Here is a 14880-nt window from a genome sequence, read left to right on the forward strand (position 1 = left end):
GTCAGCATCTGAGTGCTGGAAAACGGTGCACATGCCAATCACAATGCTGCTAAGGCAGGGTTGTGATTGCCTGACTGGGAGCCTGGGTGTGCTTCCTGTTGCCAACTCAGAGCGAGGGAGGACTACGTTGGAGAGATGTATGCGGAAGCAGCGAAAACATACGTTTTTAATAGAATTTTTTCTTCAACACTTCCCCCACGTCCTCCTCCACTCCTGCATCCTACCTCATACCTCACGCGTCCTCTGCACACAGACCAAGGGAGTATTGGATCACACCTGGCTGTCAACCTCCACCGAAATATGCCTCATAAAAGATTCAAAGGCCTAAGTCTTCCCCCTCTTTCAAGATTCCCTGATCTTACAGTTCCAACCTTTTCAGACCCACCGTCTGCCTGACAATTAGCCCAGGCCCAACTGACCTGTAACTCTTCCTGGAGTCAGAGACCTTTCAAGTGCACAGAGGATGCTCTGCTCACCTTCCTCCAGTGTGTGTGGTCTCACTCCAGCCCTCCGGAACGTCAGCAATCCACATCTCCTGTCTGGGGGTTGCACCTCAACCTTTGCAGGTCCTACGATTCCCAAAATGAAACCCATCTGCCTCCATATTATGTACCATGCACAGGCATACACACATCCCTGCAAGCACACGCAGTATTCTCTGCTGTCCTGCACTACACACAATCGCATGTAGGTTAGGACTGAGTTAAGTGCTCAGCAGCGAAACTTTATATGAATGAGCCATAGGCACCACTCCTATGACATAGCTAACAAGCATTTGCAATGCAATAGGTCTCGCTTTAGTTACATTTGGAGCTATTGGTGTTGCAAATAAGAATGTTTCTTTGATGTATTTTGTTTGTAAAAATATTCTAGCAGAAGCATAAACAATAAAAGAGAATGTATGAAGTAAGGAAAGTGTGCAGTATCTTCGCCTGTTACTAGGTGTCCTTGTGGAGTTGTATAGGGACCTGTATTAGCTATATAAGGTACTACACCCTTAATGCAATTATAAAGACAAAGTTTGCAGCTGAGAAAACGTTTATTTTTTATTGGGAGTGAGTTTTTTGTTTGTTTTTAGAGAAATGTACCATTTTTATTTAGTTGTATGTTAGAAAGAATAATAAACTATAATGGTGCAGCACTGCTTAGAGGAGTCAGAATGGGGGAGTAAATTATGGTATGCAATGCAATAGGTCTTGCATTTGTGAGATTTTAACTATTCTGTTTATAAAAATAAAAGTGGGCGCTGTGCGGCAACATAAAACGTGGTGCCTGTGTTGTTAATATGAAAGCAGGCTCCGGGCTGAAACCTAAAGCACAGCGCTTTTGTATATTAAAGTTAGTGTGAGGTCGGGATGGGGGACTGGGACATGGGGGGAGAAGGAATAAGAGCAAGCTGCGTGGCTGCCATTGTTCAAGCTGAAGTGAGGCGTGCCGGTAAAGCACAGCTGCGGCGTGCCGCGCTGTGTTTAGTGTGAAGATTGATTTGGGCGAGCAGCGCATTAGAAAAGGCATGCGCGGCCGCCACTGTTGAACCTGAAGCGTATCGCGCTGGTGGAAAAAAAACAAAGCATAGCTTAAAAAAACAGCATAACGGGCCACACTGCTTTCTCAAAAATATATTAGGGCATGTGCAGCATTAATGGCGTGGCTGCCATTGTTGAAGCAAAAACATAAGACAAGATAAAGCGCTGCATGCTGCGCTGCTTAAAAAAAGACACGCGGTTGCAGGAGAGCATGTAGTGCATGCAATAGGAGAAAGTCATTTAAGAAAATAGTGCTCACAGACTTTAAATACAACATACCAAGTAACAAGACATGTTACAGGGGCAGTCCTCATGGGAGGTGAGAAAAGGAGGTGCTAAAGAGGGACTACTAAGCCTATTCATGGATCAAAAGCCACCATTTACAAAGGACAAATAAGAGAAGCCAACTGAAAAGATGGGCGGAGATTCAAGTCCATACCTGAATAAAGCATGTCTCGAAGAGACAGTGCAAGCGCTGCCTAGGCGAGACCTAAAAAGTCCTGTTCACACTACTAAACACAAAACAGGTATTCTGCCACGACCATGCTCCTGTCCCTTAATTCCCGGTAAGGGCAATAACCTTCTACCATTTTGAGAGCACTTGGTGCACCCCTTCTGGTCTAACAAGACTGCTTTACCATGAGACAGGCCTATGCATGAGCAGTGTTCGCCCATGACTAAAATATAGTACCAGGGATCCAGATTTTCATGCAGCTGGGCCACTCAGGGCAGGGGTGCATGTCTGTCACCATGTACGGTACGTTTCCATCCCAACAACAGCAGGAGAGGAAAAGAAGACTCATTATTTGATCCACCTCTCCCGCTCTCAAAAAGCAGGCGCAAAACAAGACAACAGTCTCTATCAGTTAACTTGAAGACCATTACAGACCATTATTATTTCCCAAATGACAAGAAATTAGCCACTAATATTCTCCTCTTCGCTTCTGACCAATTTACCTCCGACGATAACTCTGCTAGCATGTAAAGTGACGCACAAAATCACACAGGTAAAACTGTGAGATAATCCTTTTCAGGACGAAAATCTCTCACCCACTATAGGTGGCATGCTTCATCATTTGGGTTTCTCCTCTCAGTGAGAATTCCTAGTCCCACCAAGGGCACAACCCCCTCTCTGAGAGGGAGGAGCTCAGGAATGTTTTTGTATTCCTACACTAGTGAGGATATACTAAATCTAGTAGATGAAAGAGAAAGGTAAGTCGGGCGAGGGCGCAGCGCAACTAAGAATAAACTGTGAAGTAAGTGATCTTAAAACGAACTAGCGGGAATACAAGAAGAACTTTTAATAGCTTGCTCTCGCTGTCAGGATTAAAAACAGTGCACCTGCAGTATGGATTTAGAATTGCATGTATGAGACGAAGGGGTCTACATGTGTCAGTCAGGATGACCCATCTGGTGTCAAGGCTTTCGTCAGGACCTACAAGGGGTGCTGCTGCTGGAAAAGAACGCAATTGTGTAAAATAATACAAATAACTGTTTAAATATCAAACCAGTAATCCTACCAATTTGAAGCATATATGCATTGCATTCTGGCATAATAGGGGCACTCGACCTACTGGTTTGAATTGAATTTCACAAAAACATTCTATGTATGCTAATTTTTTTTGATAATCAAGTTTATTAGAACAAAAATACATTGGTAGCAAATCAGACACGTTATTCAGATACAGTATAGTTAAAAGAATACGACGTAGACTCATTGTGGACTGAGCACTGCCCCCGCTTGTAACTCGCCATATACACAACCCACTTGAATCCCTCAAACAGGCAGTAAGTTAAACCATTTGCCCCATATTTTTCCTCTTGGGTACCACACCTCGCCTCCATTTCCGCATGATGGGTGGCTTGGGACCAGAGCGCCGCAATATCGCGCTTCGCCACTGCCGTTCCCAGGAAGCGCTTATCGGCCTGGGATCCATCAAGGCCATCGAACACCCCCAGGATCAAGCGTAGCGGGTCGTGGGGGACCTCCCACCCTAGGGCTTGTGTAAGTTTAAGTTCCACCCCCGCCCAGAACGGCGCTAGGACGGGACATTGCCGCACCATGTGGTAAAAATCAGTTGGAGCGTGGTTGCAGCGCGGGCAGGATGGGGAGGGCCGCAGTTGGGCGCTGTACAGGCATGTTGGGGTGAGGTACGCCGTGTGGAGATAATAGAGTTGGACTACACGCAACTTGGAGGAGGTCGTCAAGGTCTTGGGTGCCATAAGGGTATCCCTCCAATCCGCGTCCTCCAGGGGACCCAGCCACCCCTCTCAGCGGGCACGAAGCAGGTCAAGGGATGCGGGGCCATAGTTCACTAAGGAGCGATAAATCCGCGACACCCCCCCTCTGCCCAGGTTCCCCATCATCACTTGGGCCTCCAGGGGGCTAAATTCCAGGAAAGAGGTGGGTGACGGAATGTGGGCTTGGAGGGCATGCCTCAGTTGTAAGTACTTATAAAATTGTGAGGAGTGGAGGGAATGACGGTGTTGTAGGTCTGCAAACGATCTGACATGGTCCCCCACCCAGACGTCTCCCAATTGCGAGATCCCGACGTGGTCCCATTTACGGAAGTCCTGGAGGGACGAGACCTCGTCCAGCCAGGCCCCACTTCACAGAGGCGTCTGCCTGGTGAGTTTCCGATCTCACTTTACGTCCGTACGGCAGTTCGCCAGGCCATGACCACCGTTCTGGTGAGGGGGAGGAGAGCCTGTGGTACGGGGCTCCCATACAGGTAGGCTTGGATCTGTGGAAAGTCCATCGACCGGAGTTCCACCCGGTACGCCGGGTCGGACCAGCCACCCGCGAACCAGTCGTGGATCACAATGAGCCTCGTGGCCAGGTAGTAGAGGTGAAGATTGGTCACCCCCATCGTAGGGGGGTATGCGGCAATGTGCTAGGGACATGCGCGGCCTCCATCCTCCCCACAAAAATCGGGTGAGGACACCATCCAATTCCCAAAACCAGCTGCCCGGGAGATGAGTGGTCACATTTTGTAAGATGTACAGGAAGCGGGGGAGGACCATCATTTTCTATGTATGCTAATTATATTATAAAATTAACACAAAGGTTTGAAGTCGGGTATTCTAATAGTGCTTAGAATCATTTGCACAGGTGCTGCTTTAGTAGGGAGAAAGGTTACTCTACACATAAGATAGCGTTATACAAATCACACTTTACAACTATCTACTAAATGTTAATTGTAGCATACATTTCTTGAGCTCCAAAGGTCGGTGCATGCTTACCAAAGAGCAAGCAACTACTTTGAAAATGTATTTTCAAATTTAGATGCGTATTTTTAATTGTATTGTTCAAATATTACAACTGTATTGTACTTGTAATAACTGCAATTCAAACAACGTTCTAGGACACAAGAAAATAAGAAACATGTCAACAAGTGAAATAAAATCATTTTATTACGACACAAATAAAAAAATATGATTTTATTAAGAACAGGAACAGCTTAGAAAAATGCAGTTTTCTCAGAATGGCCTTCTAACATTTTCTCCCCGCCAAGCTGTCCCTGTTCATATAAAGATTCTAGTAAAATAGTTTCTTTGTAAAGCCGAAGCTCCTCTGGAAGTGCAAGTAAAACATGAGTTCCTGTCGATAAATAGTAAAAACAAAAAATAATATTGGTAAAATATACTTGCTAACCGAAGTTTGTGCCTGTAAAACTATTACTGTCCCTCTCTTGACAAGCCATTTCACCGCCTTCCTTTGACAATGAATCGTTGCTTTTCTCTTCGCTGAAAGTGACCCATTCGCAGAAATGGTGCTCGACGGAAGGTTGGACGTTGGAGGGTTGCCCTAAAGATACCTTAGAGTCAAACTCTAAGAGGTCTATGTCATCAGCAAACCACCGGCTCTCAAATGCAAGCGCCTGGTTGGCGACTGGTATTGGTGCCAGAGTGTGAAGTACAACATTACACTGGTCTGTCACTGAGCTGCTGGTGTCTACAAGGATCTCTCCATTATTATTGTTGTTATTGTTGTAGCGGTTGGAGTTCAATGATGCATCTCCAAGCAACAGGCCCCGTTGGCTCTGTAGCACCTGAAGGTGGAAAGCAGCGGGTGCAGACTTTTTCCTTCGCGGTGGTACCTTCGGGGTCGAGGCTGTGTTATCCTTGGCTGTGAAGTCCTCATGGGTGCTGGTCTGTGCAGTCTGCATGTCATCGTTGAATTTTCTTACAGATTCTACTTTAACTTTTGGAGGAGGCAACAATGTTCTAGGTTTAGGGACGGGAGCCAATTTTGGAGAGTTTACCTCTTCAGACTCTTTAGCACGAAGGTCTGCGGCAGCCTCCACCACAGCATGCTGCCGCTGTTCAGTAGGCAGAGACTGAGGAAAAGAAACAAGGCGTAAGGTTCAATGAGCACAATAAAAAGTAATTGCCAGGACTATTTTTTTGACAGTGACTAGTAGCAAGCTGTGAGGCACCACATCCTTCGCACAGTACACACAAATGAAAAAACTGGATGATGTGGGCATTTCAAAATAAACACATTTCCTAACCAATAAACAAACATTAATATAAAACTGTAGACTTTAAATCGAAGGTACCCATCAGTGCATGAGGAGCCGATCTATGCCAGAGTTGTAGGATACTGACATGAAATTATTTTACATGTGATGAATATAAATTGAAATAATTTATATTGTAACTATTTGGAAAATGTGGCTTCAAATGACCCTTTGTTGACCAACAGCGACAAACTATATCTCAAGTGGTCGTTTTAAGCAATAATGATACTCCGACGACGGTAAGTGTAATGTATCTTTAGTAGATGGTAGTTACCGCTTTATCCATTTAACACACAGATTTAAAGCTTTGTATCCTGACTGATTTCCTTTATCTGAAACAATTTTCAAGCCATTAAAAAAGAGTGGGACTCCCTCCTGTGACCACATTTATGATGTAGCAGTGACTGAACAAGACTCATCCCTAATTGAAAATGATAATTTTGGTGAAAGTAGTGTTCTCAATGGTGAGAAACGAGAGGAATTGCAAACGAAACCATTGGTCGGGTTGAAGAACGAAGTCAGTGCTGTCTTTGAGGATAAAGGGGAACAGGACGATACCTGAACCTCCAAAACAAAAATACCCCTGCAAGTAAATAGTACCCGGACACTGTAGTCTACTGTAAACCAGTCCTGTCACCTGATATTGCCCTAGAAAGTTTAACCCTAAAGTACCCTCTGAGACAGCAAAAACACCTTTCTAACGCATTCACACATTTATTTGATATGGGATTAATGAAATTATTCCAGGCTATTTCAGTCTTAAGCATCTCACCTCCGAATGTTGGTTTAATTTGATGTTTTATTGTTTTATTCTAAATAACTGATTTTGTAAGGAAGCATAGAAAGTATAGCATATAAACACAATGCTGCAGAGCTATTAATCAGCTAATGTATGATGCATACATGCCCTCTTGGGCACAATGTTCAGCCAATCGTAATTTAGCTACTGTTCCACGTGTTAAGAGAGTCAGAGTGGGTGGCCATTCTTTCCACGCTAAGGTCTCAGGGGCATATCATCAAGAGGGGGCGATAATTATCGCTAAGTGCACTTAGCGCTAGGATAATTATCGCCTGCTATCGCTGTGAATAAAGCGATAACAATGCCAGCGATAGCTACAAAATGTTCGATCATCGCTGGAAAACCAGCGATAATCGCACAAAAAACAGGCGATACCTTGCTGATAGGGCAGGGTGGACTTAGCTATTATATCCAGGTGGATATAATGGCTAAGTCGACCTGAAAGCAGGCGTAAGGAAAGTAGCGATAACCAAGGTTAGCGCTACATTTCTGATCACTCTGCATGTTAGCGTGCAGCTTGATAATTGGAGAAATGTCGGTTAGCGACATTTCTCCCGTTATTTTGGGGAGGAACGCCCACTTTGCATCAAGGGAAAGGTCGTTGAGGCATGGAAACACGCGTTAGCGTGTTCATGCTGATAGGGCGATACAATTATCACTGCTTTCCGGGCGAAAACGGCCGATAAAGCGGCGATAATTGTCCCGATGATATGCCCCTCAGTCCTTTGGAACACGTCCCCTCTCTCCATTAGGGGTGTCCAGAACCACTGGTCTTTCAAGAAAATCGTGAATACAAGGTTATTTTCTGCTTTCTTGTGCACTTTGCGAGTGGTCACTTTTTGCAGTGTGCTCTTTTAGGAATAGTGCTGGGACGCCCGGTTGCTAGGGCCGCTGCGGCCTGTATAAATCTTTTAACATAATATAACGAACATCAATGAAACTGATTGTTCGTGATGCACTTGAAAACCAATAAACAAAATTCATTAAAAAAATGTTAATCTTGGCTGGTTGCTACAGTTGGCAAAAACCGGTAGAGAAATGAAACATGACAGCTGGGACTTTGGGGAGGGAACAGAGATCACTGTTCGTGGCTGCTCGTTTTCCAGATCACCTCCTTTATTCCTGAGGCAGGAGTCAAGATGTGACCACCACTACCCCTCTCCGCCCCAACAAACAAAACGATCAACGGAGGGAAAGAGAGAACGAGAATGTTCTACGGTTTAGAGGTAAAGACAAAAAGAGAAAGACCTTAGATCGAAGTCACAGATGAGAGAAATCGAAGATTTACAAAGTGAGGCACATCAACACTACACAGGTGGGTGGAATGATGTTCAAAGGTAAAAAGATAATAGGTATTCAAAAGTCGAGATGTGAAGTGATCAAAAGGCACAAAAATAGACAGGATAAAATGCACTGTGGTTGTAGAAGAGGAGGCTAAAGGCAAAAAGGTGAGTGAGAGGTGAAAGAAATTGGTGGGCGAAAGATGAAACAGTAGTGAAGATCGCAGACACTGAGGTGTATGAAAGAGATTGATTTCAAAAACATTAATGCAGATGAGAAACACAGGGGGCCTCATGTACGACCATTTCCTTTTTTGCAATTTGCGAGTCGCAAAAGGAAATGTACTGTCTCAGACATATTTCGCGATTCCCAATGGGGCCCACATGACCTGCCTTATCAATCAATATTCATGAGGCAGGTCGCAATTTGCAAACAATTGGGAATTGGCAATAACACAGGGATGGTGGGCTTGCTGGGGACAGCAGACCTCCATGTCTGCTTTTTAAATAAAGCAACTTTCTTTTTTTTTTTAAATGCAGCCCGTTTTACTTAATGGAAAACAGGATGCGTTTCAAAAATAAGATGAAAGTTCGTTTCATTTTTAGAGTAGGCAGTGGGACTACTGCCTGATCTAAAAAAAAGGTTTTCGCTGCCAGTCCCAAAGGGTAAGGGGTCACCTGGGGACCCCTTCCTGTTTGCAAGTGGCTTATCACGCACTTGAAGTAGGTGGTAACTGCGATTTTCTTTTGCAACTGCATTCCAGTCGCAAAACAATCGTACATTCAGCTGCGACTCGCTATTAGGATGGGACGGCCTTTACATGCCCCTTCATAATACCGGCTCGCAAACTCCACTTTGCAAGTCAGTAACAGTGTACTGACTCGTAAAAATAGGGTTAATACATGCTAAAACCCTTTTTAACAACCAGAATCTCCACTTGTGACTGCTAAAAACGGTTGTACATGTGGCCCAGGGTTCCCAAAAGACACACAGTTACGTGATAGCAGATGCAATATGCTGACAAAGGGGAGATGGACACCGCAAAAAGCACAGGTGTGAGAGAAAATGAAGCAAGGAGGTGAGTGGCGTAGTGATGCATCTCAAAGCTATAGAAGAGATAGGGAAAGGTGGAGGCAAATGGACACAGACTATAGTGATGTAGAGGGGAGAGATCAGAAGCGTGGTGGCTAGAGTGATGCATTAGAGTGTCTAGCGTGAGAGAGCAGAAGAAAGTAACATTGCACTGAGATGAAAGGAGTACTCCATAGTATCGAAGTGAAAGAGAAACCAGCACCTCAAAGGTGAGAGAGAGAATAGTGGGCAATACTGGGTTCAATTTGGGATATGTTAAGAGCGATCAACAAGACAGTAAATGAGAAAGCAAGACATTTAAGGCTCAGTGTTGTAAGGGAAAGGTGCGAGAGCTAGAGGGACGCATCAGGCTGCGAGTGGCAATGAGGTCTCAATACCAGACGAAAAAGCATGTCAAGAACTGAGGACAGAGTAGGAAACTGCACCCACACAAAAAAAAGAATTACCCGCCATATATCTGCTAACTATACAGCCTTCTATAAACCATAAGAATCAAGACAAACCTTTACAAAAACATGTGGTGAATCATATACAATGATCCACTCAGCCTATAACACCCATACAGGCATATTCAGATTCCACTCCAAAACTATTATGTTTGTAGGAAGGGATGTGATTTGTACGTGTTTAATGCAAACACCAAATACTACTACGCACAGCCACATACAAAAGGTTTACCATCAGAAAATACAGGGCTACATGCACAGTAAAATACTGGAAGGGCAACCACACTTCGGGAGAAGGGGAAAGTGTATCGTTGTTGACAGCAACAGGAGTGTGTGCTTGCTGCACCCTATGTAATAGATAAATAAATAAAATGGCCAATGAGGTTGCCTCCTCGTTTCTGGTGGCCAACTTAAAGATAATAAATAGAAAAGTAAGTGTTCGCTGGTTCGAGTGGTTTCCGGGAACGCCAGGTTCAAATTAATTCACTTTAACCATGTCCTCCGCACTTACCTCCCACCACAAAAGCTAAACAAGATATATAGGGAGCGATTAGCTGCATGCGTTCGATGCGGGCAGGGAAGAGCTAGCTTCTTGCATACGGCGTGGCAGTGTGACCTGGTGATGGTGTATTGACAGGAGGTGGTGGAATGGCTCTGAGAGGCGACGGGGCTCCTTCCTGGCCCCTCCCTTAGGCAGTGTCTGCTAGGCATGGTGCAGTGGCATAACGAAAGTTGAGGCCCCCCCCCTACATGGTACCCCACTCCAGATTTAAACCGGAGCTCTCAGGCCTGAGTACCTTGCTGAGGGGGCCCCCTGCAGCTCGCCCCCCCCCCCCCACACCACACCACGGGGGCCTGTGTTACACACCTGGCATGGTGAGGTGTTCCAGATAGGGAGTGATGCAATAGAAATGCCTACAGTTGGCAATTCGATTGGCAAAACAATGATTTGCCATGGGATGGCTGGGTACTCGGGGGTAGTACTAGAACGGTGGGTTGAGAACACAATAGAATGGTCTACGGCAGAGGACACTCACATTATGCTCTCCAGTAGAGATGGCAAGGTCACTGAAGAACTTAAGGTGTAGGGGAGAGATACTGACGGCCTTCAAGGGGGTAGGGGTCACCGGAGGGAGGCCAGAAGCCTCTGCGGGGAGCAGCCAGTGACGCCTCTACGGGTGTCCAGGATGCTCCCGGTTTGGATCTGCAGGGTACATAGAACTGCGAGAGGGAGCATATGGCATATCCAGGGATCAAGGACAGGATGTAACGTGAAATGAATGTTAATCATGGGTGGTAGGAAGAGACAACACTATCGAAATTAAGGCATTTACAGAAGGGACATATCATTCAAATATAAACATGCTACTGGAACTAGAGAAGAACTGTCACAGTCCTTTCTTTACTATGTTCCTTTGCATGCATAACTGATATATTCCAAATGCATAAATAAAGATTATTGAAAGAAGTAACGATGATTTGCTTTTGGGAAAGAGGCATGTAACCCTCTCCAACAAGCACATTTTTCAAGGCAACAATGGGTAAGGACTACCTAGAAGTGAGATTATATCTGGATTCAGATGGGATCCAAACAAGAGGCAATTCTGGGTTTGAAGGATCTAAAGAAAAGACAAAAAGGCACTATTGTCCACCCTGGAGTCCTAAGTGACTAAAGCCAACATGCCTTCTTTCAGCATCCTTAGAGTAAAAGCCATCCAAATGTTATTGAATTTTTATTTGATGGGTGTGCAGATCAAGAGAACCAAACCAAAACACTTCATTGTCTTACATTTTCACATTTGATTCCAGTCCTTTGCGCGGCCGCTGGTTTCTTCAGACTGGGTATTTGTGGCGGAGGTCTGTGCGGAACCAGCGCCGGCGCTGGACGAGCAGCATGAGATAAGGGGGTCTTTATATCAACAGCCACATTTTCCAGTTTTGCAGAAGTTTGTGTCTTTATTGTTGAAGGCACTACCGCGTCTTTGGGTGCATCAGTGGGTTTTTCTGAAATTAAACAGATAATTCAAAGAACATTAGTAAAAGCCTGTTCAACCATTATCTGAACTACAAAAAATCTCTTTCAAGCATAATAATCAAGGTACCATTCAATACAGTTATAATTTAAGAGTCCTAATTTGTAGCTTATATAATGTAAAGTAAGAGGCCCCCTGCTAAGAGATTACAGATGTAGCCCTAGAAAAGGCAGCACAGAAAAATCAAAATCCCATATGAAGAATTATATAGGTTTCAGGATTATAGGGACAAGAGTAAGTCAGAAGTTCAAAAGAGACATTAAAGGTCACGAGACAGGAAGAATTTATTCATGTGCTCACAAGATGATGCATCATATAAAACGTCATCTAGAGTAAAGCTACAGAAAGCAGATCTACCAGTAAAGATTCAGGGCAAAGACAAGAAAGGACAATTCATTATTTGGCTCTAGTAACAAATGTATTCTTAGTTCAATATCCAAAATGGAAATGAGTGTTCTAAATACAAGTAAATTATGTGTTCACCAACCTCTTATAAAACAGGTTGGACCTCAAAATAGATGCAAAAAAAGTGTGTGAGGAAATTAAAATCAACAAATATTATGCAACCAAGACAATGACTCAAAGAGAACAAATCGCACTTGGAGTTCTCAGTAAATAGATCTATTATCGACTTAAAGAAATTACAAACTTTGATGAGTAGCCAAGATGATGAGAGCCCCAATATTGAAAATATATAGCAATGGCCCAAAAAAAAATATAGATACTCATGGAGCTCCAACTGACAAACTGAAACCTAAGTTAGGTTTTTATCAGTTGTAGCTAATGGTATTATTGACACATTTCTGTATGTGTAACACTGTACTATGATACTATGAAAAGGAATTATAGATGTTCAGATTTAAATAAAGCTGCAAGATTAGCACTTAAAACACTGAGGGTTCATTCTGAGTTCTGAGTTCTCTGTTCACTCTGACAGGAGACACTGTGGCCATTATTCACAATTCCAGCTGGTATCGCCCCATGAGTTAGTGGAGATTACAAGTTGTTTTCCCAGGAATGGGGAATAATGTGTGAACCAGGTAGTACCAGGTATAGTCCTACATGTTTTATAACTCCTTGAGGGAAACTATAGGCCCAAATCAGAGAACATGTACCACTTGCTTGAAGCAGGTGGTAAATGCTCCGGATGCGTTTTCTGTTACCTGCCGGCAGGCAGAAGGGGCGGTGGCAATGGGAGGGAAAGTTTTCTTTTTCTCTAGCCGGGGCGTGTTCCTTATGCTTCCCCTCATGCTGAAATATGGGGTTGGAGGCATGGCACAGTAGTTGCTCTATCCGAAGGTCAAAAGAGCGGATTAATATAACTCTGAGCAAAGGTGGCAAAGCAGTCATGATGAATCTTAAGAATTATGAAAGTGAATTAATTAGGCAACTGAGTGACAGAAACATCCATTTCTGCTGAGAGATCAGAACTGGTGAAAACCATTAATGATTATAACATGTTGTTGACCAAGTGGACAGATTCAGGAAAAGCCATCATATGCCCAAGAGCAATTCTTATATGTCCAAGCGCTACCTTCATATGCCCAGGACAAACTTCAAGGAGCCCACAAGTGCCTCAAAAGCCCAGGACAGTCATCATATGCACAGGCATAACATGCTGTCACAAAGCTTCCAAAGCTCAAACAGATTCTAAGACACACCCACTATATGCTTAGAGACCGCTTTACTTGATAAAAGGAAAATGCTACTTACCAGTATGCATCTGTTCTTGGCATGTAAAGCTGCAGAATTATATACTTGTGCATAGATCGCCATCCGGTGTTGGGCTCAGATGTTTGCACTTTGTTGTTGTATTGGAAGAAGTTCTTTGTAGTCACAAGATAGGTGACTCCTCCTTCGGACGATAGCGCGCATGGACATCGACTCCATCCTCAGACTGTTTTTCGCCATAAAGGGTGATGATGGAGTTTGTGAGAAACAGAAGGAGATGTCCATGTGTGATGTATCTAAGTAAGATAGCACTGCAGCAGATAAAGGTACCCGGGGAGGTGGGTGGGCGTATATAATTCTGCAGCTTTACATGCCAAGAACAGGGGCATACTGGTAAGTAGCATTTTCAGTTCGAGGCATATGAGCTGCAGAATATATACTTGTGCATAGACTTTACAGTAGTACTCTCCCTAGCAGTGCCCACCCGTATCTGTTGCAGTGGTTTGAAAAAGTGTCCTTAGTACAGCCTGGCCCACACTAGCCTGTTGTTTTGCTTGCACATCTACACAATAGTGTGTTGTGAAAGTGTGCGGTGTAGACCATGTTGCTGCTTTCCAAATATCATCTATGGGGGTGTTTCCTAAGAATGCCATAGAAGCCCCTAGTTTGCATGTGGAATGCGCTCTAGAGGGAATAGATAATGTATGCTTTGCTCTTTGGTAGCATATCTGGATGCACTTAACGATCCACCTGGCAATTCCAGCTTTTGATATAGGGTTGCCTTTATGTAGTGGTGAGAAAGCTACAAAAAGTTGTTTAGTTTTCCTGAAAGTTTTTGTCCTTTCAATGTAGTAAAGGATAACTCTTTTGACGCCAAGTGTATGAAGAGCCCGTTCTGCTACTGAGTCTGGTTGAGGAAAAAAGACTTGCAGCTCAACAGACTGGTTAAGGTGGAAAGCAGAAACGACTTTTGGTAAGAATTTTGAGTTTGTCCTAAGAACCACTTTGTTGTGATGTATTTGCAAAAATGGTTCTTGTATGGTTAATGCCTGGAGTTCACTAACTCTTCTGAGAGATGTGATCGCCACAAGGAAAGCTACTGTCCACGAGAGAAATTGTAAGTCTCATTTATGTAAAAGTTCAAAGGGGGGACCCATGAGCCTGGTAAGGACAATGTTTAGGTTCCACTCTGGAGAGGGTGGAACTCTGGGAGGAATTATCCTTTTAAGGCCTTCTATGAATGCTTTGATGGCAGATCCCTTTAACAATGACAAGTGTGGTCTGTTTTGTAGGTAAGCGGGTATGGCAGCAAGATGTAATCTTATAGATGTGTATGCCAGATTCCATCTTTGTGGATGCAAGAGATAACAAAGAATATTTTGAATTGAAGCATCTAGCGGATCGATTGTGTTATTACAGTAGATAACAAATCTTTTCCATTTAGCTGCATAGCATGCACTAATGGTAGGACGTCTAGCCTCTTTAATGATATTCATACAGTCTGGCGGG

The 14880-nt window shown here is 44.0% G+C and overlaps 1 protein-coding gene across 2 annotated transcripts in view; it reads right to left on the reverse strand.

Moving 5' to 3' along the window:
• Positions 1-4922: 4922 nt before the first annotated feature.
• Positions 4923-14880, reverse strand: part of SYNJ2 (synaptojanin 2) — a 583647-nt gene continuing 573689 nt past the window's right edge. For both annotated transcript variants that reach the window (XM_085612162.1, XM_085612163.1), the window contains 2 exons: positions 11457-11671; positions 4923-5866 (listed from right to left, as the gene is read on the reverse strand). In XM_085612162.1, the coding sequence (XP_085468288.1) occupies positions 5177-5866; positions 11457-11671 (905 nt within the window). In that variant the 3' untranslated portion in view covers positions 4923-5176. The remainder of the gene's footprint in view (positions 5867-11456; positions 11672-14880) is intronic.

The sequence above is a fragment of the Triturus cristatus genome, chromosome 6 (genome assembly GCF_964204655.1).
Source record: "Triturus cristatus chromosome 6, aTriCri1.1, whole genome shotgun sequence".
NCBI classification, from domain to species: Eukaryota; Metazoa; Chordata; class Amphibia; order Caudata; family Salamandridae; genus Triturus; species Triturus cristatus.